This window comes from Macrotis lagotis, chromosome 1 (genome assembly GCF_037893015.1).
Source record: "Macrotis lagotis isolate mMagLag1 chromosome 1, bilby.v1.9.chrom.fasta, whole genome shotgun sequence".
NCBI lineage: Eukaryota > Metazoa > Chordata > Mammalia > Peramelemorphia > Peramelidae > Macrotis > Macrotis lagotis.
This window is the reverse complement of record NC_133658.1, coordinates 718,308,278-718,331,733: the sequence shown is the minus strand read 5'-3', so window position 1 is coordinate 718,331,733 and position 23,456 is coordinate 718,308,278. Positions and strand designations below refer to the sequence as shown.

The window sequence follows — 23,456 nt, the reverse complement described above, 5'->3', positions numbered from 1 at the left end:
AGATTTTCTGATTCATGGTCTCATTAACCTATAAGGCTGTTTTTATTAATGATTACGATAGGTCTATATTCATTTTCTATCTCTCTACTGTTTCCTCATCTATCTACAGTCATTATCAGATTTCCCCCAATCCAAAAAACACAAAACTTTCTGTAATTCTGCTACCCCTTCAAAAATGTTAAACTTCTAATAAGATAAGTTTATGCTTAAATACTTTACTTCTTTAGTACGTATTCATTCCTCCACCCACAGAATCTAGTTATCATGTCACAATGAATGTCTACCATTTCTATTGAAACTGTTTTTGTCCTTGGTCACTACTGACCTTTTATTTGCTAAATCATAGAAACTCACAGTTGTAAGGAATCTCAGAATACAGCTTGTCCAATCTTAATAAGAATCCTCTCTATAGAATTATCAATAAATGGTTATTCAGTCTTTTCTCAAATATGTCTTGAGAAGAGAAAATCATTGCTTTCTGAAACAATCCATTTCATTTTTGGAGAGTTCTTAACATCAAGGAGTTTTACTTTTATCAAGCTTATCTGATTTCATAAACTTCTGCTTTGATCCTAGTTCTATCCTTTGGTGCTAAGAGAAATATTCTACCTGACAACCCTTCAAAGACCTTAAGAGAGCTATTATATCATATCTTTCCCAAGTCATCTCTTCTCTGTAAACATCCCCAGTATCTCCAATCAATGTTCTTATTTAGCAATCTTGAGTTTCTTCAACATCTTAGTTGTCCACCTTTGATGTTTTCTAACTTCTATCAATAATAATCTGCTAAAATATTGTTCTCCTATTAGAATAAAAGACTCCAGGTGTGATCTGACCAGAGAAGGTCTACAATCACTCAGAGCCTATGCTTTCCTTAACATAACCTAGACTCCTTTAACTTTTTGGATAGAGGATAATACTAGACTTAGAATTAGGAGAACCCTAGGTTAACATCTAAACTCTGAGATTAAGGTATGTGGGTGGTAACTATGCAATCATAGGATGGACCACATAATCTATTTGTCTCTTTGAGGCAAAATGAAGACATTGTAGTACTAATACTAACATAACAACACAGGCTTATTATGAAGATCAAATAAGATAATCCATGTGAAACATTACAAATAATAAAGAGTTATATAAATATCATTTATTGCTTTTCTCATGCCTCCTCTTTTTTCCTCCTCCTCCTTCTCCACTTCTTCTCTGACTCTTCTTCCTTCTCCTCCTCCTTTTATTCTTCTTCATTTTTATTCTCATATGAAATCCAAAACCTAATAAGCTCCTCAGATATCTTTCAGTTCTTCTCCACCTAATTAGGGTAGAACTTTTGACTTTTTTAAAAATATTGAGAAGACTTTTTATTTCTCCCTAATCAAGTTCATCTAACAAATTTTGGTCCAGCTTTCTAATATGTAAAGATAGTTTTTCATCATTTTAGTTATTACTTCTGCCTTAGTGGCATCTATATCATTATCCAAATCATTAATTAAAAAAAATAAAACAGTATAGGACCAAACACACATCCTTGGAATCCTTCTCTAGAGATATGATGCTAAGTTGGCATCAAGCCATTAATGACAGCTTTGGCCATTCACCCAGTTCTGAATCCACCCAATGAATGTTTCATTTAACCCACATTTTTCCAGCTTAACCATATCAATGGCACAAACCCTGCTAACACCTTGTTAAAATCTGAGTATATTTTATTTATAATTCTAGCCACCACTCAAATAGCTCTGTTAGAAAAGGAAATAAGGATAATCTATTATAACCTTTGCTTGCTTAAGCCATGATAACTTCCCCCACTCTTTGTGAACATGACTTCCTTTTCTAAGTGATCCTTGAACAATCCTTTAATAATGTGTCCTTGAATTTTTCTAAAACTTCAAGTCTGACTCATTGATGTGAAGTTGGTATCTTCTATTCTCTATCCTTTTGGAAAAATCAGTTCATTTGCCCTTTTACAGAACTGCAACATCTCTCTTATTTTCCACAATCTTTTAAGTACTTGGTAACAGATTAGCAATTACTTCTGCCAGTTCTTTAAGCCACTGCGATGTAGTTCATCTAGAACAGGTGACTTGAACTCATCAAAAACAATGAGAGGTCCTTTTAACTATCTCCCTAATTATTTTATTTTATTATTTTAGCCCTGTCCTTTCTTGAACAAAAAAAAATTATTCTTCTTGACAGAAAACAACAAAACAAGGGTTAAGTAGTTGTCTTTTGAGACAGTTAGGTGGCTTATTAGATAGAGTACTAGCTATGGAGCCAGGAAGACCCAAATTCAAATCCAGCCTCAGACACTTACTAGCTGGGTGACCTTGGACAAGTTACTTATCCTCTATTTATCTTAATCCACTAGAGAAGGAAATGGTAGACCACACCAGTATCATTGCAATGGAAACTTCATAGACAGTACTGGAATGCTATTATTCACAGGAATATAAAGAGTTAAACACAACTAACCACCAAGTTCTGATTTCTTTAAGCTTTATTACTAATTTATCTACTCAGAAGAGAAGCCTCCAACATAGATAAAATTTTTCCACATTTCTTTCTATTGTCCTTAGCAATCTCTGCTAACTTTAGCTAATTTTGAGTTTTAGTGCTCATAATATTATTTTTATAGGACTGTTTTTTTAATAATAGATTTTACATATCTTTTTGTATCAACTACCCCCACTTCCATCTTTTATACTTTTTTTTTTTGCAAGGCAATGGGGTTAAGTCACTTGCCCAAGGCCACAGCTAGGTAATTATTAAGTGTCTGAGACTGGAATTGAACTCAGGCACTCCTGACTCCAGGGCCGGTGCTCTATCCACTGTGCAACCTAGCCGCCCCTTCTATACTTTTTTTAAAAGACTAAACTGAATGATGATTTCCCTGTGCATCTGTATAAATCTCTTTAGACTACTCCTTTGCTTCTTTCTTAGTAAATATTTTTTTTTGTCTCCAGAGTTGCCAGAATTTCTTTGTTCAGCTCTTCCTTTCCCTGTTGAGTGGGATCTCCCTGTCAAATTTTAGGTATGTAATCCTTTGAAATTTGTTCCCTTAAAGTCTATGGTGCAGAGAAGATTTGACAAGGGTTTCTTTTCTTTCTCTACACCAAATTAAAAAATGAAGCAATTATTTGTCCTCCAAGTTTCACATCATTTCTATTTCAATGCTCAGTTGTTTCAGGCCTTAATATTTCTGAAACACCCAACAATATTAACCACCCAATCTTATCTGGAATCTTTCACTGATTCATCTTTCTCCTTCTGACCCTTAGTTGTGGACATGCTCTAACCTCTTTCCTGTTTACTCTTCTCATATGTCTACACTGTCTCTCTAGATGACTTGATTTACCCCTATGATTTTGATCATCAATTTTCTTCATTTAAGTCCCAAATCAATATATCTGGCTTCAATCTCTTCCCATAACTTTAGATTGTAATTCTAACTACCTAATTGTTGTTACTTCAAATTCAATAACCTCCCAAATGAACTTAGAATCTTTACCAAAAGTCTCTCCTCCCAGTTTCTCTACTTCCAGGGATGGCATTATCAGTCTCAGTCACTTAAAACCTTGAAGCCATTTTTAACTTTTCTTTCTTCTCTGCCTTCATCCAATAAATTGATTCATCTTGAAGATTCTAATTCCATAGTCTCTCACATTTCTCTCTACCTTTTCATTCATAATGACTGCAACCAGCCTAGTATATATCCTCATTACTTCTCAACTGAATTATTCTAATAGTCTACTAACTGGAACCTCTGCCATCCAATTTTTTTATTCCTAAAATTTATCATTCACATGGTTGCCAAAATAATCTTCCTAATGCACTTTTCCCTCCATTTAACTCCCTAAATAAAAAACTTTTAATGATTCTCCATACTTATAAGATAAAATATAAATTCTTTAATATGGCACATGAGGTACTTGACAATATAGTTCCAATCTATATTTGCAGTTTTGTTTCACACTACTGTCCTTCATGCTCTCTATCTTCCATTCAACTGAACTCCTTGCTATTCCTGATCATGTGCTAGTCTCTCCTGGCACTATTCATCTGTCTGCATTGCTTCATTCCATCTATCTATTTATTTAGAGTCTCTATTCTTGCAAGGGCCTAAGTCAAGTGCTAACTCTTTCATCACTCCTTTAATCTTCCCTTAAGAAGTATTTTCTCTTCAAATTTTCTTATAGCCCATTGTTCCTTTATATTTCACCTTGAATCATTTTTATTCATCAATGTATTGTATCCTTTATCTGCTTGAATGTAGGCTTATTGAGGACAGGAACTGGGTCATTTTTTGGCTTTATATACCATTTCCCAGTTCAGGATGTGGTACAGAATTAGATATATTGAATACAGTTTTAGTCATCAGTAGGATTTATTGATGAGGTAATTATATTAAACACTTTTACTACTACTACTACTACTACTACTACTACTACTACTACTACTATAACTACTATTACAACTATTCTACTGTTGCTGCTATGACTACTATTACTAGTACTATTGCTCCACTTCTACCACTTCTACCACTTTTACTACTATTATTATTGCAACAACCACTATTGCTGCTGTAACTACTACTACTATTACTACTGCTCTGCAATCTTAGTACTTACATCACTCTGTAGGTCATAGGCCTTGCGAGCATGAATGACATCATTCTGGTCTGGGAGGCATGTCCACTCATGCAGAGGATGCTTGTAGTCCACATCACTGACCAGAGTCTGACACTTCTTGGCCAGCACAACCCCCAGCATGTCTACTGGGCTGCTGAACTTAGTCTTCCACTTCTCGAAGTCCTTCTTGTACTCCCTGTCACTCTGGATCTTGGCTACATGCATAGACCACATCATCTTGGGATCATCCTTTATGTCACGGGCTCCAATATGGTGGCCAAGCTGCTTGCGATATCCATCTTTGTATTTGTACTAAAATGAAACAAAGATGACTTTTAAATTTTAAAACTGTTATAAGTAGATCATGTATTCATAAGCTTATCATAATAGTCATGAACATTCTTTCAAGAGATCAGTTACTTTGGTCATGATTCATTTTCACCTAATCATCTCCTACTGCAACAATGCCCCATCCTCATAAAAAGAGAAGCCTATAGATTATTGATTTTTTCTCTACTGATTTCTATGTCATTACTAGTGCAATTTTATAGAAAGTTAGGTTAATGTATACATTCATAATATTTATGGGTTTATATTCATAAAATATGATAAAGGATTCAGAAAAAGGTCAAAGTTCCAATAAAATAAATTTATTTTTTGTACTCAGGAGCCTGTGAAGTACCAATCTAAAAGCTAGTGTTGCTGCTTTGGGGTAAGAGGAAGGTATGCATTTGGGATCATGAAGTAAATGCCTGGTTTGGGCCTTCATACTGCTTCCTCCCTTTGAAATATCATATCCCAAGGAAACTCTCAGAAAATCAATAGTGGACATCTTATCAACTCTGTTTTTGTTCTCCTTTGTTTTGACCCAGACCAAATTCAGATAATATGTGTTTCAGAATATATCCAGTAGTGTGCAAGTGTGTGCCTGTATCTGTATTTATGAAGAAAGTTACTCTTCTATGACTTACTTCCACATAAAATATAAAGAAACAATATGTATTTATGGAAGCCTGCATCTCCCTAGTCTCCCAAAACAAATACAAGGGAGATTGTACAACTGTTCCAAATCATTGTTCCATAAGCCCCCAACTCAACCATCATTGACAGCATTTCTTTCAGTTATAGAGTTTTTAAGCATGGGAGCTTTATTTGTTACATAAAAAGGATTATCCTTCCCTAGTACAAGTGACTTAGAATGTTTTGTTTCTTTTGGTATAAAAGTAGATATTACCTAATCCCAATATTAAGCATTAGGTCTGATTTTTATCACTGTGATTGTTGTCATGGTCAAATATTAATAAGGAGTGGGTAAATTTCCCTCTAATTCAGGAATGCATAAATTAAGATTCAAATTTAATTTTTTTATTTGAATGGAAGTCTAGGTCATTTATGAAAATTTTGGCTGTCTTTGTACATTTAGGTTTTCTGCAGTTATCATTTTTTCTTTGCTTACCCTATTATACATTTTTCTTCCATTTATAAAATCAAACTAAATAAGAAATGATCATATGAAAAGCAGCTGCATTTCCATAATTCAAAGAAAATTCCTCATATTGATAACTATAGCATGTTCAATTGGTTACGTACTTCACTGGCAATATCTCTTGAGGCTTTAGCTGCCACAATTGGGATGGCATCAACTCTCAAGTCATATCCTTTCTTCTTTGCCTCTTCATTGGCAAGTTTATAGAGACTCTATGTGAAAAAAATTTTCAGTTACATTAAAATCTATAATTACTCAGAAATTATAAAAGCACCCACCCTCAAGCAGTTCAAAATGGATAAAAAAGTATAAATTCTAAAACTTTGTGTTTTAAGTTACAGCTGTAGCCCATGAACATGAGTTTTGTTTATAGTTTTCGTTCTACACTTTAAAAAAAATCCAGTTAGATGGAGGTAATCAGTCTGGAACCATATTTTTGATCATCTTTAACCCAAAGAGTTACCTTGCCACTCTATGGACAATAGAACCTAGTCAATCTAATAGTCCAACAAAAAATAAATTAAAAGTTCTTAAAGACTTCTACACTCCCACTTAAGTTTAAGAATCATAAAAATTGTATGCAATTGCAAAATAAATTTAGAATACAAAGTTCTATACCTCACTGTAGTTGATTTTGTTCTGTCTTGCCAACATGATTTCAGGGGTATCAGGCATTATGTGAATCTGAGTCTTGTCTTTGTCCCAAGCTTCTGTATATAAACGCTATAAAGGAAGAGAAGGCAGCATTAGAAAAATATCAGGAACAACATATAGTGGAAATTCTAGGAAGCCAAATTAAAATAGAATTATTATTAGTAGTAGAATGGAAAATATTATTATATATAGATAAACTATATAAATTAAGTCACTTAATGCTGATTGCCTTAGTTTCTCATTTGTAAAATGAACTGGAGAAAGAAATGGCAAACCACTTCAGTATCTTTGCTAAGAAAACCCCAAATAGGGTCATTAAGAGTTGGACATGACTAAAACAATTGAACAACAAGAATAATGCAAAAGTGAGTTCACAACTTCATGAATTATTTTAATCCTGTTTAGTATTAAGTAATCTCATGGGATTTTGGCGACTACTGTTTGGGTCTTTTAATTATGTGATTCAATTGAATCTTTCTCAGAAAACTGAGGCTCACCTTGTTCATGGTAATGGCATTATTCTTGGCCAACACTTGTTCCAAAGAATCAGTCACACTGGTAAATTTCAGTTGGTCTGGATGCTGACGGTAGACCTTGTCACTCAAAATCTCTGTTGCCCGTTTACACTTTTCAACATCCAAAGAACCAATTGGCACCCAACCAATGCCTCTCAACCACTGGAGATCTGATTTATATATATTCTGTTAGAAAAATAATCAGAAGTTAGTTCACTGACTACAATAATATTTTACAACTGTATTCAATACTTTTCCTTTATATTATTTAACTTCAAAATAATACTGAGCTAATCCACATCCTACTTGATTACAAATTCTTTCAAGGCTTACACAAAAAAACCTATCTTTTTTAGTCTTTGTATCTTTCCTAATACCTTATCACAGCATTTTGTTCAATAAGTAAATGAATTCAATATTAATATTTTTTGAAATGCAAGTAAGGAAAGTGATAGAAATAAATCAACAAACTATAAGTTCATCATTTACATACTGTAGAAACTATTGGCTATTCCCAACAGTCTTCAAAAATAAGAACAAGCCTCTCTTTCTAGCAGTAACTTTAAAATACATCTTCCTACATTTCAAATGGTACTTAATAGATAGAAGAGTTATAAGCAAGTGAACAGTGAAGCTTCTAGAATCAACCAATAAATATAAAATCCTCCATATTTAATTCTTTTTAATTCTCCAAAGATCTCCAATAATGATTATTTCTTTCAAATATTTACACAGTACCAGCAAAGAAAATATGTTTTTCAAATCTCTGACTTGAGAGATACATTCCTTTCCATTACTTATGGGCTCTGATTTCTAGTAACTCCTCCATTTAATGACAAAACACAGAATTGCCTCATTATTCACTAAAAAAATCTGATCAGGCAAAGAATAAGATATTTGTCATAATGAAAAAATTAAAAAATAGCAAAAAACTATTTTCACTTTTCATTCCACAAGAATGCTATCTATATTTTCTCTAAGGGTAAAGCTTATGGGAATGGTATTTCTGACTCAAAAAAGCAAAAAAAATAATTGTATAGTAATTATTTTTATAGTAATTATTCTTGATTAAAAAGGCACATCCTTATTCTTTAATAATATAGAAAGACTATGTCTTCCTTTAGTAGATTTAGAATATTAATTGAGAGCAATACAGAATTTTTAACAAAATATGTTCAGTTTATAAAATAATGCATCTATATATAGACCTAAAATATTAACCAAAGAATGATATAAATCATAATAAAGAATAACTTTTAAAACAACACATTTATTCAAAATTCAATATAATTTCTGGGTGGCACAGTGGATAGAGCACCAACCCTACAGTCAGGAGGACCTGAGTTCAAATCCGACCTCAGAGACTTAATAATTATGTGTGTGACCTTGGACAAATCGCTTAACCCCATTGCCTTGCCAAAAAAATTCTATATAATTTTTACCTGTAGCCAGCAAAAACCATTTTATGTTTGCAATTTATTCTGTGTGAATTAATTTCTATGCTATATGCAAAAATGTAAGTGTCATGTGTTGGTGTTTATCAATTTAGGTGGAACCTTAAAAATAATAGTGTATCCTTATAATAGATTAAACAGTCATTTATTTCCCAAGTGCCTTTGATAGTGTGCTGAACTATTTAAATCATTTCCACTTCATTTAAACTATTGTTTACACACATTGTGTAAATATTTCCATTATTGATACATTTCAAATTTTTCAGAATTTATATCACATATATATATATAATATTTTCAGCATTTATATCAAATCTATACTCACATCACTCTGTAAATCATAGGCCTTACGAGCATGAATGACATCATTCTGGTCTGGGAGGCATATCCATTGATGCAGAGGATGCTTGTAGTCCACATCACTAACCAAAGTCTGACACTTCTTGGCCAGCACAACCCCCAGCATATCCACTGGGCTGCTGAACTTGGTCTTCCACTTCTCAAAGTCTTTCTTATATTCTCTGTCACTTTGGATCTTGGCTACATGCATAGACCACATCATCTTGGGATCATCCTTTATATCACGGGCTCCAATATGGTGGCCAAGCTGCTTGCGATATCCATCTTTGTATTTGTACTAAAATGAAAATGCCTCAATTAAATATATTTTGTGTGTCTAACCATAAACACCAAAAGACATAGATTATATTTCTTCCATTTGTTTAAGACAGCTTTCAGCTTAGTTCAATTTACTATTACAAATAAATACCAGTTCATAGAATTTATAATATTAAGTAAATAAAATTTATTCCCAGGAAAAGCTAACAGTTTTTATGGGTGAAGAACATGAATGTATTTTGAACAAGGTAAGTTAAATGTAGGAAATATTTAAATTTACAGGTTATATACTCTTATTTAAGTGGGAGTTTAGTTTTCCTGTTTTTGGAAGTAACATTCCTGATCAAAATAATTTCAGAGAAATTATCAAAAATCATTATAATTCCCTCAGATATATAGTGCTTTTATGGCTTATTAAGTATTCCCTTCACACAAAATAATATTTGGTAAACTACAACATATGAATGTATAACAAGAAACTTCTAAAATATATTTAGCTAAAACATATAATAACTTATTCTATTAAGCTTTGTTCAAAAAGGATTTGGGGAACAATGGAAAGTAAGTGTTCTAAAGGCAGGCCTGCTTAATTCTTGTCTATGTATTTCCAATGAGAATCTGCAAGAGTATGATAGATTATACCCAGCTGACCTCAGAGTCAGAAAGACCTGTGTTTCAGTCCTATCTCTGACACACATTGATTGTGAATCTAGACAAGTCATCAAATTTAATGTTTTGGTCAATTCTCTAAGATTATAAATTGCAGGGAAGGTGATTAGTATAAGGAATCCAGCATTTATTAATAAGCACCAGTTCAGAATAGTTATAATATTAATTTGAAATTTCCCCAAGCATGAATTTCCTATATCCCCATATCAATGAAACATAGGTTTTGAGTTCCATTCTTATCTCTATTTACAGGGTCTTATACATAATTGGTGCTTAATTGGTGGGATTGATGTGAACTTGAAGGAACAATTGGAGGACACCTAAGAAAAGGGCTGTGCCAGAAGGAGGGGTTTTGGTTGTAAACCAGAGACTGTGGGAGAGTTGTGGCACAGGACTGGGGGATATTGCCTAAATTCAAATCTAGTGGAGAGAGAGTGATCAATTAGAAGATATCAGAAAGCAGTCTGACTGAGTTATGGGGTTTGGTACTACCTACTACAAGTATCATAAGAATCTTTTATGATAATTAGGGAGGCTTTGTCTTAAATTAAGAACTGTTTGTAATAATGAGTGAGAAGAATTTTTTTCTCTAATAGCCTCTTATTTTCATGGGATAGATGTCAGAGAGACTTTGGCATTGATTTTTTGATGGTGGTGAAGAGCTATTTATACTTGCAGATTGATCACATTGGATTAGACCTGGTGTTAATGAAGTTTGGGACCTAAATCCCATCTCTGTATACATCAATCATATTCATAGCATTTTAGGGTCATTGAAATGGATGACTAGAAATGGCCTTGGAATACAACCAAAATGATTGATGGATACAAAATTCATTTCCATTTACGGAGGAAGGAGTAAATCATCGTATTGTCTTAATTTACAAAAGGTAGCATTTTATTATTTTGCATGACTTGGCTTTGGAGCTGATTCACCATCTGTGATTATAAAGATATAGACCTTGAGTACAGGGAGTGTGGCCGGGATCTCCCCACAGTCATTGAAGTACACACAAGGATGATGGTATGACTCTGTGGGCTAATATTTAAGTATTTTTACTGATCCAGGAGGTATTACAAAGAATAAAATCTGTCCTCCAGAGATTCTCAAAATGTGGTCTGTGGACTCCTGGAGGATTCCCAAAGTCAAAACAATTTTAATAATAATAATATGATAAGCATTTAATATTTATATGATGCTTGAAGGTTTACAAATTGCTTTACATACATTAATTCATATGATCGTCACAATAAACCTGTGAAATGGGTACCATTATTAACCCCATTTTTACAGATAATAAAATTGACTAATTTAAACATATTAATGTGACTAGCCCAGGGTCACACATCTACTAAGTATCTCAAATGGGATTCCAATTCAGTTCCTAATTCCAAATTGTTTATTCTTTTTATTACTTTTCATTGCTCTATCTCCTATTTCTTATCTCCCTAGGTGGTGCCTGGATAGAGCACTGGCCTTGAAGTCAGGAGACAGGAGTTCAAATCCAACCTCAATCCAACCTTGACTCTTACTAGCTGTGTGACCTTGGGCAAGCCACTTAACCCTGATTGCCTTGCATCTAGGTCCATCTCTAGTCATACTGATTCATTATCTGGACACTGGACTCAGATGACTCTGGAAAAGAAATGAGGCTGGTGACTTAGTACAGCACCCTTTCATTCAAATCTAATTCATGTGCTTCTCATGGCACCAAATCTCTGATGTTGTAGTCTTCTTTGAAAATGGATAAATATTATTATTATTATTATTATTATTATTGTTATTATTATCTATCTATCTATCTATCTATCTATCTATCTATCTATCTATCTAATCTATTTCTACAACCTTAGCAGAGACACCTGTAATTTACAAACATTATGTACATTTTTCAAAGTTATCAGCCAAAACATTATAGGAAACCTGACCTTGATCCTCCCTGTTGGATTTCAGTTGAATGCAGAATGCTAAAACAGTGAAGACATTCAATAAGCCCAGTTAGAGCTATCCTTACATGCCTCTTTTTGTCTATATCCATATGCATCAATGTTTTAGGCATTAGTTTAGCCTCCCCCACTTTTTGACCATTCAGTCCTTAGTGAATAAATTTGCAGGCTATCACCCTATTCTTATACTTCATTTATCATTTACTCAAAATGTAGATTTTAAAAATATCAATTGCTATGTTACATCACAGAACATTTTTAAATGTCAAGGACAATTCTTTTTTTTTAACTGTCTCCTTTTGTGACTGTTATTTCAGAGAGCTGATACAGAGAGGATAAACAAGTGATAACTTACATCACTGGCGATATCTCTTGATGCCTTGGCTGCCACGATTGGGATGGCGTCACTTCGCAAGTCATAACCTTTCTTCTTTGCCTCTTCATTGGCAAGTTTATATAGACTCTAAGTTAAAAAAAAAAGAAATAGTTAAATGTTCACATTCAAAACAAAAGTTGACAAAAGACCTTGAATGAATCATTCAATTCTACAGGAGAAACACATGCAATCAACTTACTATAGGAGGATTAACTTTCTATATTTTAGGTTTCATTAGATTTGTATAAATTGTGTATGTGAAGAAAACCAATCTTTTGTGTTTATTCAGCGAAATGTGGTTTTTTATTTACTTGTTAAATCTTAAATTTTCAAGAGAAGTTTTGCTCAAATGAGGACAAGATGAAGGAAAATATTAAAGGGAGTAAAAGAGGATGAATCAGGGGCAATGAAGGGGTTAGTCTTAGAAAGGAAAGAGTATAATTCTTCTTTCAAGAGACCTGGAGATCAAAGAATGATGGGAAAAGGGTTGGATTTGGGGTCAGAACAGCAGGGTTCAAATGCATCCCCACTGTTTACTTCCCAGGGGAAAGTCACTTAATCTTGCAGATGTGCAAAATGAGAGGATTGTGCTAGATGATTTGGGAAGGGTTTGAACTAGATGGCTTTGGAGAGTTCTTTTCAACTTTGAAATTCTCAAGTTTTATATTCTTTTCAAAAATAAAAAAAAGAAATATACAGTTTGAGAATATAAGCTGAAATTACATTGGTTGCCTAGTCTATGACAAAGAATCTGACTCAAGTTATAAAGTATAAATTTCCTATGAAAATTTGTGGGAACACAGGCTATTCTAACAGCCCCACCACCTGGACACAATCTCAGGAGCTGGTGTGGCCCTGAGAGATAAGGTGTGCCGGAGTCCTTGGGAACTGGTCTCTCCGCCCCACAGCCCAAGGGCACAGGACACAGCTGTGTTTTACCACCTCCCCCCTAACATACCCCCTTATCCTGTAACACAAGTGCTGCACGTAACCTGCACACCCCACATTTCCTCACTTTTCTTTGTTCTACCCAGGAAGACCTAACAGTATATATGTTAGAAGCTAAGCAGTAATAAATTTGAGCTTGAGGCATAAGGCAGTGTGGCTTGACTCCTTATTCTCAGCTCCCCTCCAGGAGGGAGGTCGTCACTGAAAGGGCCCCGAAGTGAAGCAAGCCGCAACAAAAATTGTAATAGAATAAAAAGCAACTTTGTTGACAAATATGAATAGTTGAGAAAAACAGATTCTTTCATTGACTGCATACGAAAATACATGTCTCATTTTATACCCTAGATCTATCACCTCTTAGTCAGGATATTGGATAGTATGTTTCATCCTTAATACCTGACCAACCATGGATCATTACTTTCATGATCATATTTCTGACAGCTTTCAAAGATACTTGTCTTTACTGTATTGTTAGTGAATAAATTGTTTTGTTTCTTATTTTGTTCTTCAGCTATTCATAAAAGTCTTCAAAAGTGATGACTTACAAATTTTGTGACTAAAATTTTAGTACTACATTTTAAAATGAGTATTTTAAAATATTTGAGCTTAATTCTGATCTTTACTAGTTTTAGAAATAATTTTATGTTCATACACTTAAAGCTGTTAGGGAACAGTAGGCTGAATGTCTATTTAGTTAACTACCAATTGCCCAATATTAAATGGAAAAAAAAAAACTTGAAGAAAAATACTGAACACATCAAAGACTGATATCTGTTCTCACCTCACTGTAGTTGATCTTGTTTTGTCTTGCTAGTGTAATCTCAGGGGTATCAGGCATAATGTGGATTTGGGTCTTGTCTTTATCCCAGGCTTCTGTATACAGACGCTACAAAGGAAATAAACAAAGTGTGTATATATATATATATATATATATATATATATATATATATATATCTCAGAGAATGACATAAAATATCAATTAGAAGAACTTTACCACATAAGTAGTTTTTTTTAAAAAGAAGTACAAGAAGAACTTATGTACTGTTTTTGTTCTATGTTAAAATGACTTTCTAACAATTAGAGTTTTCCCAAGAAGAATAGGATGACTTAGGAAGTAATCAGTTTTGAAATGCTTTTTCCTTCCTTAGACTGGGCATATTAATTTTTTATTTTTCTTAAATCCTAATATACTCAATTCAACATTAAATTTGTTGCAAAATTTTCATATATTTATTGTATATTGTTTATACATATTTACAATAGATTTTGAGATTCATAAAGGCAAAGCCATAACTTATTCATCAAAGATGGTGCTTTGCCCATAATTGGAATATAGCATGAAACATATAGTATTTAGTAAGTGTTTGTTTTTTGAGCAGGTAGGCTATCTGAATGAATAAATGAATGAATTCTAATGTAGATGCAAAGAAGAATAGTAACTACTAAAGCATATGTAAGCAAGAAACATCCAAATAACTTCAGAATGTAAAAATAAAGTGAGCTAATTTAACAATAATAATAATTATTATGATAGCATCTATATTTTGCAAAAAATACTTTACAAATAGATTTAATTTTTAATCTCATAAAAACTCAGAAAGAAAGGTCCTATTATTGTTCACATGTTACTGAGGAGAAAAACTGAGACCCACTTCAGATTAATTGACCAGGGTCACCCAGCTAGTCAGTGCCTAAGGTTGGATTTGAATCCAGTGCTTTTGGATTTCAAGTCTAGTACTCTATTCAATGTATATAAAGTAGCCTAGGGCTCTTGCTCTAAAACCTAGTTTCAGAAACCTCAAAGAACAACAGAGTTGGTAAAGAATTAGAGGAAATTAATGATGTCTCAGTCTAAAACTATTTAATCATCAACTTTTTTCTTTATTGGTTTTTCTTCCTTTTTCATGATCAAAAGATAGAAATGCTGATCCTCTTTTTTCCCTAGAAGAATGCAGGCTTACTTTGTTCATGGTAATAGCATTATTCTTGGCCAGCACTTGCTCCAAAGAATCAGTCACACTGGTAAATTTCAGTTTGTCTGGAGGCTGACGGTAGACTTTGTCACTCAAAATTTCTGTTGCTCGCTTGCATTTTTCAACATCCAAAGAACCAATGGGTACCCAGCCAATTCCTCTCAACCACTGGAGATCTGACTTGTATAAATTCTGTTGACATAATAGTAATGAAGTTTATCTTTGAATCTGTCATGAATCCTCATTTAAAAACATATGAAAGCAAATGTAAACAATTTTTTAAAAAAATCAATCTATAGATAAGTGTACAATTATCCCAATTTTATATTCAATGGGCTAAATTAGAAATCATGTCCTATAAGAGAGATGACCTTGAAATGTATGGATATAGCTATAGATATAGATATAGACGTAGACATAGACATAGACATAGACATAGACATAGATATAGATATATAGGATAGATCTTCCTAAACTCTTCCAATAGCATTTATTCATGGAAAATAATCAATAATGTTAGGAAAGAAAAGGAAATTATTTTACTTTCACCATGGATCTGATGACCAAGTTTAGAATATCTATTGCTATATTTTCCACATGTTTTGATTAACTGCTTTCCCCAACATTTATGTCATAATTGTCAATACTCACTTCACTCTGTAGGTCATAAGCTTTACGAGCATGAATAACATCATTTTGGTCTGGCAAGCAGGTCCATTGGTGCAGAGGATGCTTGTAATCCACATCACTGACCAAGGTCTGACATTTCTTGGCAAGCACAACCCCCAACATATCCACTGGACTGCTGAACTTGGTCTTCCATTTCTCAAAGTCCTTTTTGTACTCCCTGTCACTTTGAACCTTGGCTATATGCATAGACCACATCATCTTGGGGTCATCATGAATGGCTCGGGCTCCAATATGGTGACCAAGTTGCTTACGATAGCCTTCTTTGTATTTGTACTAAGAGGGGAAGAAGAGTTTAGCTATTACAGGAAACAGCAGTCAAAGTTCTAATTTGTTAATTTGTGATTATATCATTAGTATTTCAAGACTGTTATTTCCTCTATAAGGGCATCATGCCCTTTAACTTAGTATTGTAATCCATTGAAGCCTTACCAAGTTATCAAGCTTTGTTGTTCCCTCCCCCCCCAATATCACCATCTCCATGGTGATAAACCTTGTTGAAATTATTTAGACTGATCCCATGGTGACAGACATAAAGCCCATTACAGAATCCATATTTAAAGACATTTGAGTACCTACTGGAAGGCACACTATCCTGGAGTACCCTTAAAATATCCTAACAGAGTGAGACATCAGAAAAACGCTTTTAGGGAAAGATAATTGTTTGGGGATAAAATAAGTTCTACAATTAGGGTTTGAGGGAAAAAAATACCTGAGTCAACCTTTTTTGTCTTCATCTTTTTGGGAAAAGAAAATGGCAGGCAAGAATTAAGACGCAAAAAGAACTATCCTAGTTTACTTAGGGTTTCCTGATTAGATTCTTTACTTATAAGACAGGAAGATATTTAGCATTTCAAATGTTTCTAGAATTTTGAGTTAAACTATACAATGATAAATTAGTAAATTGGTCCAGAGCAAAGTGACTAAGATGGTAGAGGAATGAGATACTATACCACAGGAGGATTGCCTGAATGAATGGGGGATTTTAATTTAAATTTGAGGGTATAAGGAGAAAAGAGTTAATAGTTATCTTCATATATTTGAAGGACTATAATGAAAAAGGAAGGCTTGAACAGGTTCTGTTTGTCCATAAAGACTAAAATTCAGAGTTATGGACAAAAGTGGAAAAGATTTTTACTTCATGTCAGGAAAAACCTTTTCATAATTAATCATATCCAGAGGGACTGAATTTCCCCTTACTGATGATCTTTCCTAAAAAGGAGATGGATGACTTTTTGTTGGGTATATAATAAAGGGGATTCTTGGTTCGTAATGTATTGGACTAGATGGCAATGATATCTCTTCTGACTGTGAGTCTATTAACGATCTCATCAGGCACAAAGAGGGGGACACATAATTGAGGGTTTGGATAAAATAGTTATCCATCTTTACATGGATAAACCAAGACATATACCTCAAGTACAGTCAGATATCTTCTTTTATTACTGAAAAGAAACATGGCACTGTGGTTTTAGAGAATATTTTTTAGACTCTTTACTTTGGGCCATATAGAATTGAGTTTGAGGATTTCATTAAGCTCACTTATGTTAAACTATTATCTGAAAAGCAAATTTTTAGATGGATGTGAAGCCAGAGCATGGGGTTTTATGTGTATTTGCTATTCTGTTAAATACAGGTTATTGAGAAATTTTGACCTAAGCTGATGGCGGAATATTGCATGCATTTACTTACTTCACTGGCAATATCTCTGGAGGCTTTAGCTGCCATAATGGGGATGGCATCTATCCGCAAATCATAGCCTTTCTGCTTGGCTTCTTCTAGGCCAAGTTTATACAGTTTCTAAGATATTGATAAATAAGTATAAGTTCATATAAAAAAGATTAATTTTAAGAAAAACTCTTTTAATATTCAAAAGTCAATGTAGTCACTTACATCACTGTAATTAATTGTATTCTGCTTTGCCAGCAAAACTTCAGGGGTGTCTGGCATAATGTGGATGCTAGTTTTATCTTTATCCCATGCTTCAGTATAGAGGCGCTGAAACAAACACAAACAAATAAAATGTTATATTGAATCACATAATTATGTTAACTTTATGAATTTTTATTTTGCTGTTTCAGACAACTATAATATGTAATCTTATTTTTCACCACTCTTTTTATGAGACAACTACTTCTCACCTTACTTTATGAGAGATCATTCTTCCCCATACCAGACATGAGAACATATACTTAACAAAAGATAGCACATATAGAAGATGAAAGTTGGAGTCTGAGAGTTCTGCATAGCTAGATGGTCATAGGTGAAGCTACCACAGATAATACTATAACAATAATCTGCTTTGGTGAGTTCTACCCAATAAACCTAGAAAGGCAAAGCAATCTTTCTTTCATGCTTTTCTCACCCCCAAATGCAAACATCTGCTTCAGAAGAATTTCTGCCCTCCACCTTAAGAATGGCATGTACTCCTCTAAAAAAACCTGTACAAATTGTTTCATCAGAAGAAGGTAAGGTTCCAAATGGGGGCAGCTCTTCTTCCTTGTCCTGTTTGCCATCCTCACCCTCAGTAGCAGGCTGACTTATTTTTCCCATAACAACCTCAAAATTCACACATGAAAATTTTCTCCTTTCTATAATTACTATTAACTAAGGACCTGTTTAGGATGGCTAGGTGATGTGGTGGATAGAGTACTGGGGATAGACAGGAAGATTCATCTTTCTGAGTTCAAATCTGGGTTCAGATATTTGCTACCTGAGTAGTCAATTAACCCTATTTGTTTTAATTTCCTCATCTGTAATATGAGTCAGAGAATGAAATGGAAAATCACTCTAGTATCCTTACCAAGAAAACTGAGTCAGAAACTACTAAAATGATTGAACAACAAACACCTATTCAGTTTGGACATTGATAAGTAAAAATTAAGAGACTTTGGGGAGTCCAGGAATATTTCATAATTTTTCTCATTGAAATTAATGGTTTCATTATTTTAATTAAATGAATTTTTCATGAAATAGACTTTGCCTTATGATAAGAGATAGGTATGTTGACATTCCTATAAATTATACAAAATAAAACCACCCTCCTTCCACAAATAAGAAGACTTACATGGTTCATTGTTTTAGCATTGTTTTTTGCCAAAACCATAGGAATAGAGTCCATAAGACTAGAAAATTTGAATTTTTCTGGGTGCTGACGATAAATGTGGTCACTCAGAATTGTAGTTGCTCTTTTATTCTTTTCATCCTCAAGGGAGCCACTTGGGGACCAGCCAATGCCTCTCAACCACTGGAGATCTGCTTTATATACATTCTGAAATTTCAGATTTATAGCCAGTTAATATAAAAGTCATAATCAACTCTGGGAGGGATAAAATAGTTTCTTTGGGGGAGGGTTTGTTTATATTTTCATTTTTATAGAAATTTTACTTTGAATTAAATACAGACTTTAAAATCACAATCTTATAAATTGAAACATCAAATTAGAGATATCACTCAAGAACACACTTTTACCTAAAATCATCCTTAATTTTTAATGCATTTTTTAAACTTCCAACTGAAAGTTATTCTGAACATTAGTTGAATGGATGGTGCCTCCAGGAATTTCAACTTGTTGTAGAGAGATGGTTGAGTGTAGGTGAAGGAATATTGATTTGGAATTATAGGACCTGAATACTAGGCCTTTGAATAACAGCTCTGATGATTATTAACTGGGTGATCCAAGATGAGTTGCTTGACTTCTAAGGGCCTTCAATTCCCTATCTTTAACATGAGAGGCTTGAGGTGTCTCTAAGGTCCTTTTCAGCTCTAAATGCCATAATTCTATGAAAATTGGGGTCATTGAGCTAAGTTCTTAAAGACTGACATTACCCTATAGTGAGGCAAAAGTTATGAAAGATTAAAAATGAAGAGAAATATTTTGCTATTGAACTATTAATAGCTTTCAACTTACATCACTCTGAAGATCATAGGTCTTCCTGGCATGAACAACATCATTCTGGTCAGGTAGGCATATCCATTGGTGCAGGGGATGTTTGTAATCTATATCACTGACCAAGGTCTGGCACTTCTTGGCCAGCACAACCCCCAGCATGTCTACTGGGCTGCTGAACTTGGTCTTCCACTTCTCAAAGTCCTTCTTGTATTCTCTGTCACTCTGGATCTTGGCTACATGCATAGACCACATCATCTTGGGATCATCTTTTACATCACGGGCTCCAATATGGTGGCCAAGCTGCTTGCGATAGCCTTCTTTGTACTTGTACTGAGAAAAAGGGGAAAATCAAATCAAAATTACCACCTATGACAAATGATTTCACAGATTTTTACAGGAGATTGAAGTCTGGATTCAAATTTGAAATTTGAATTAAATTCATATGGGAAATTTGATCCATGTCAAAAACTTGGCATGGACATATTCTCCTTCACAAAACATTCCAGAACTATCTAGGCTTCTGTTCTAATAGGTTACTTTTTGAGAGATTCAATTTAATCTCAGAAATGATTTGTATGATCCAATTGAAATGGCAAATGATAATGAAGTTGGTATGAAGCAAAAATAGAAACTTACTTCACTCGCAATTTCTCTGGATGCCTTGGCTGCTTTGATTGGAATTGCATCAATAGGAAGATCATACCCTTTCTTCTTCAACTCCTCATAGCCTAATTTGTAGAGTTTCTATGGAGAGAGGAACAAAATTATTTTAACAAATACTCTCCTGAAAAAATCACTTACAATTTGGTGGCACCAAAGTGCTAAATATTTCCAGGTCCCAAGAAAATAACATGAATGAGACAGAGAACTCAAATGAAATTGGAAATGAATAAATTCCATTTTTAATATTTTTAAAAATGAAAAATTCTATGGGCTACTATAATATATATCAATGAAGTATTGTTTTACTTATTAATTTCAGTATTTTGTAAGAGGTCTTTGTCAGGAAACAAGAGGAATTGCATTAAAAATTCTAAAAAAAATAAAAAAAGAATTGCAGAGAAAGAATCTGATCTCATAAACTCTGAATGCAACCAAAAGGATGCTGATATATAATATTCAATGTCAAGCAAAAAATAATGACCGCTTATAAAAGCAAAAGGTTCTTTATTGTTTTTGAAGAGTTAGAATTTTTTATTATTGTTGTTTTAAAATATATAGTAGAAAATTGTGAGATTAAGTTTAATAGCAACTTCTCATATCACTGATGTATCTTCTAGGCTATTATTTTAATGCATGCTGATCCTAAATTCAGAACATAGGAAGGAATTATTAATTTTGAATTTTCATAGTTGTCATATACAACAAACAAAAGATTTATTTGAACTTTCCTGAGGTATTGATGTGCCCAAAGTTTGTTGATCTGGTGTACTTTAGAATTTGTATCATAGAAATAATCCAAAAAAAATTGACATTTAGAATTATGGATCTGGGGAAATGTCCTTGGGATTCTATTTAAACTTGCCTGCATGCATATGTTTTACAGCTGTCTTAACACTTAGAAACTAGAAAACCCAAAATCTTATTATGAGAAATCAAATTCAGATGCATTTTATTAATTAAAATAATTCAGATATTAAAAATAACTTGTAATTTATTATCCTGGAAGAATTTCAATGAACTTTGTAACATACATTTCCTAAATGGAACTTACATCACTTGTATTGATCAAATTTGCTTTTGCCAAAATGATGTCAGGGGTATCAGGCATTATGTGGATCTGTGTCTTGTCTTTATCCCAAGCTTCTCGATAGAGTCTCTAAAAAGAAGAATAAGAATTTTTTCAATAAGAACTGACAAGAATATTAGATAACTTTATGAATTTGCCAGGACAACCTAATCTGCTTGAGAGATATTCTTTAGCAGAAAAGAGACATTTCTTCACTTTTAAATCCTAGTTAACCAGGGACAAGAAGAGTACTGATCTCAGAATCAGAAGATTCAGGGTCAAGTTCTACCTCAGTTATATGGGATACCATTTAGGCAAATCACTTAACATCTATGAATCCATTTGTAAAATCAATGAGTTGAGCAAGATATCCTACATATATTATCTTATTTGACCCTCTCAACATCCCCATTTCACAAGTAAAGACACTGATTAAATGTGTGGCCTGGGCCCACATAACTAGTATGTGTCAGGACCACAAAGTAAGTCTTCCTAATTTCCAGGCCACTCTTCTAACTACTATACTCTGTTATCACTAGAATGCTTGCTGTATAGGCTGAATATATTTTTATATTATATTATATTATATTATATTATATTATATTATATTATATTATATTATATTGTATTGTATTATATTGTATTGTATTATATTATATTTATATATATGTTAAAACAGATTGAGTTGAATAATAGTCAACTTTGGTCATTTAAAAAAATCAATAATTTTCATAGCCCTGAACTTGATCACCTAGTAAATTAATCTCACTGTGATTTAGGTCGAAAAAATATTGAATTTAGAGTCAGAATATTTGGATTGCAGTCCATTTCCTCCACTAACTAGTTCTCTGACTGGAGGCAAGTCATTTAACCTCATAGTATGCCAGGCAACTATTCAAAACTGTAAGTCCTACCATAGTTAATGAATTTGCATTGTTAGGAAAATTTTCAAATCAGGTCCCTGTCTCTCAGTCTCTTTGTGTGTAAAATCAGGTCTAGATGACCCCAGGTATAGATGACTTAGGTCCTTTCTCTCTCTAGAATCCTTTAAACTCCTACTTTAACTTTTCCCACCAACTATAGAACACTTCCCCTGACCCATCCCCTATATAGAATGGAATGTATACTGCTACCTTGCTATGTGGGGATCAGAAAAGTCAGTAACTAATTTGGAGGAAGGAATGGAAGTCATAAATTCTGAGAAATCTGACTCTGAAGCAAAATTTGTTTCTATTTTATTTATTAAAGTATATGTAGTGTGCCACTGGAAGGATTTACATTTATAATTACATCAACTCCCTCATATTTCTTTCATTGACCATGCTAAAGTACATGAAATGTCTCAACATATCATCTCAGCATATCAGTTACTCAGAATTTAACTTGGAACTTTTTATAGTCAATCTTCAAAGAAAAGTAGAGCTATTCAATATTTTTCCTCTTCACAAAAAAAATTCTTTTTTTTTTGGATTAAGAAAAAATTCCCATGTTCATTTATTACTTGATATGGCATGGAATGATGAGAACATCAATAAAACATCCAAGTCCAAAACATCAGTCTCTTCAGTTATAATTCATCTCCTAATAGTAACTCACATCACTCCTGTTTTTGGCATTTGTCTTTGCCAAAACCATGTCCATGGCATCAGGAAGACTGGTGAATTTGTTTTTGTCTGCTGGTTGCCTGTATTTCTTTTCACTGATGATTTCTGAAGCCTTTTTGTTCTTTTCAGCCTCCAAAGAGCCCAGTGGGCTCCATCCTATTCCTTTGAGCCATAGGAGATCAGATTTGTACATGTTCTGTGGGAGAACAAATCAGATCCAACAAGATCTTTTTTTTCATTTGGAATATTTAACTTAACCATTAGCATGCATTATAA

At 33.5% G+C, this 23,456-nt stretch overlaps 1 protein-coding gene across 24 annotated transcripts in view; it reads right to left on the bottom strand.

The window, feature by feature from the left end:
• Positions 1-23,456, bottom strand: part of LOC141507890 (nebulin-like) — a 266,955-nt gene that overhangs the window by 121,514 nt on the left and 121,985 nt on the right. For all 24 annotated transcript variants that reach the window (XM_074216005.1, XM_074215980.1, XM_074215989.1 and 21 more), the window contains 16 exons: positions 23,173-23,376; positions 21,562-21,666; positions 20,484-20,591; positions 19,866-20,177; positions 19,023-19,226; positions 17,849-17,953; positions 17,648-17,755; positions 15,920-16,231; positions 15,257-15,460; positions 14,077-14,181; positions 12,327-12,434; positions 9,063-9,374; positions 7,266-7,469; positions 6,733-6,837; positions 6,219-6,326; positions 4,629-4,940 (listed from right to left, as the gene is read on the bottom strand). In XM_074216005.1, coding sequence (XP_074072106.1) covers positions 4,629-4,940; positions 6,219-6,326; positions 6,733-6,837; positions 7,266-7,469; positions 9,063-9,374; positions 12,327-12,434; positions 14,077-14,181; positions 15,257-15,460; positions 15,920-16,231; positions 17,648-17,755; positions 17,849-17,953; positions 19,023-19,226; positions 19,866-20,177; positions 20,484-20,591; positions 21,562-21,666; positions 23,173-23,376 — 2,916 coding nt within the window. The remainder of the gene's footprint in view (positions 1-4,628; positions 4,941-6,218; positions 6,327-6,732; positions 6,838-7,265; positions 7,470-9,062; positions 9,375-12,326; positions 12,435-14,076; positions 14,182-15,256; positions 15,461-15,919; positions 16,232-17,647; positions 17,756-17,848; positions 17,954-19,022; positions 19,227-19,865; positions 20,178-20,483; positions 20,592-21,561; positions 21,667-23,172; positions 23,377-23,456) is intronic.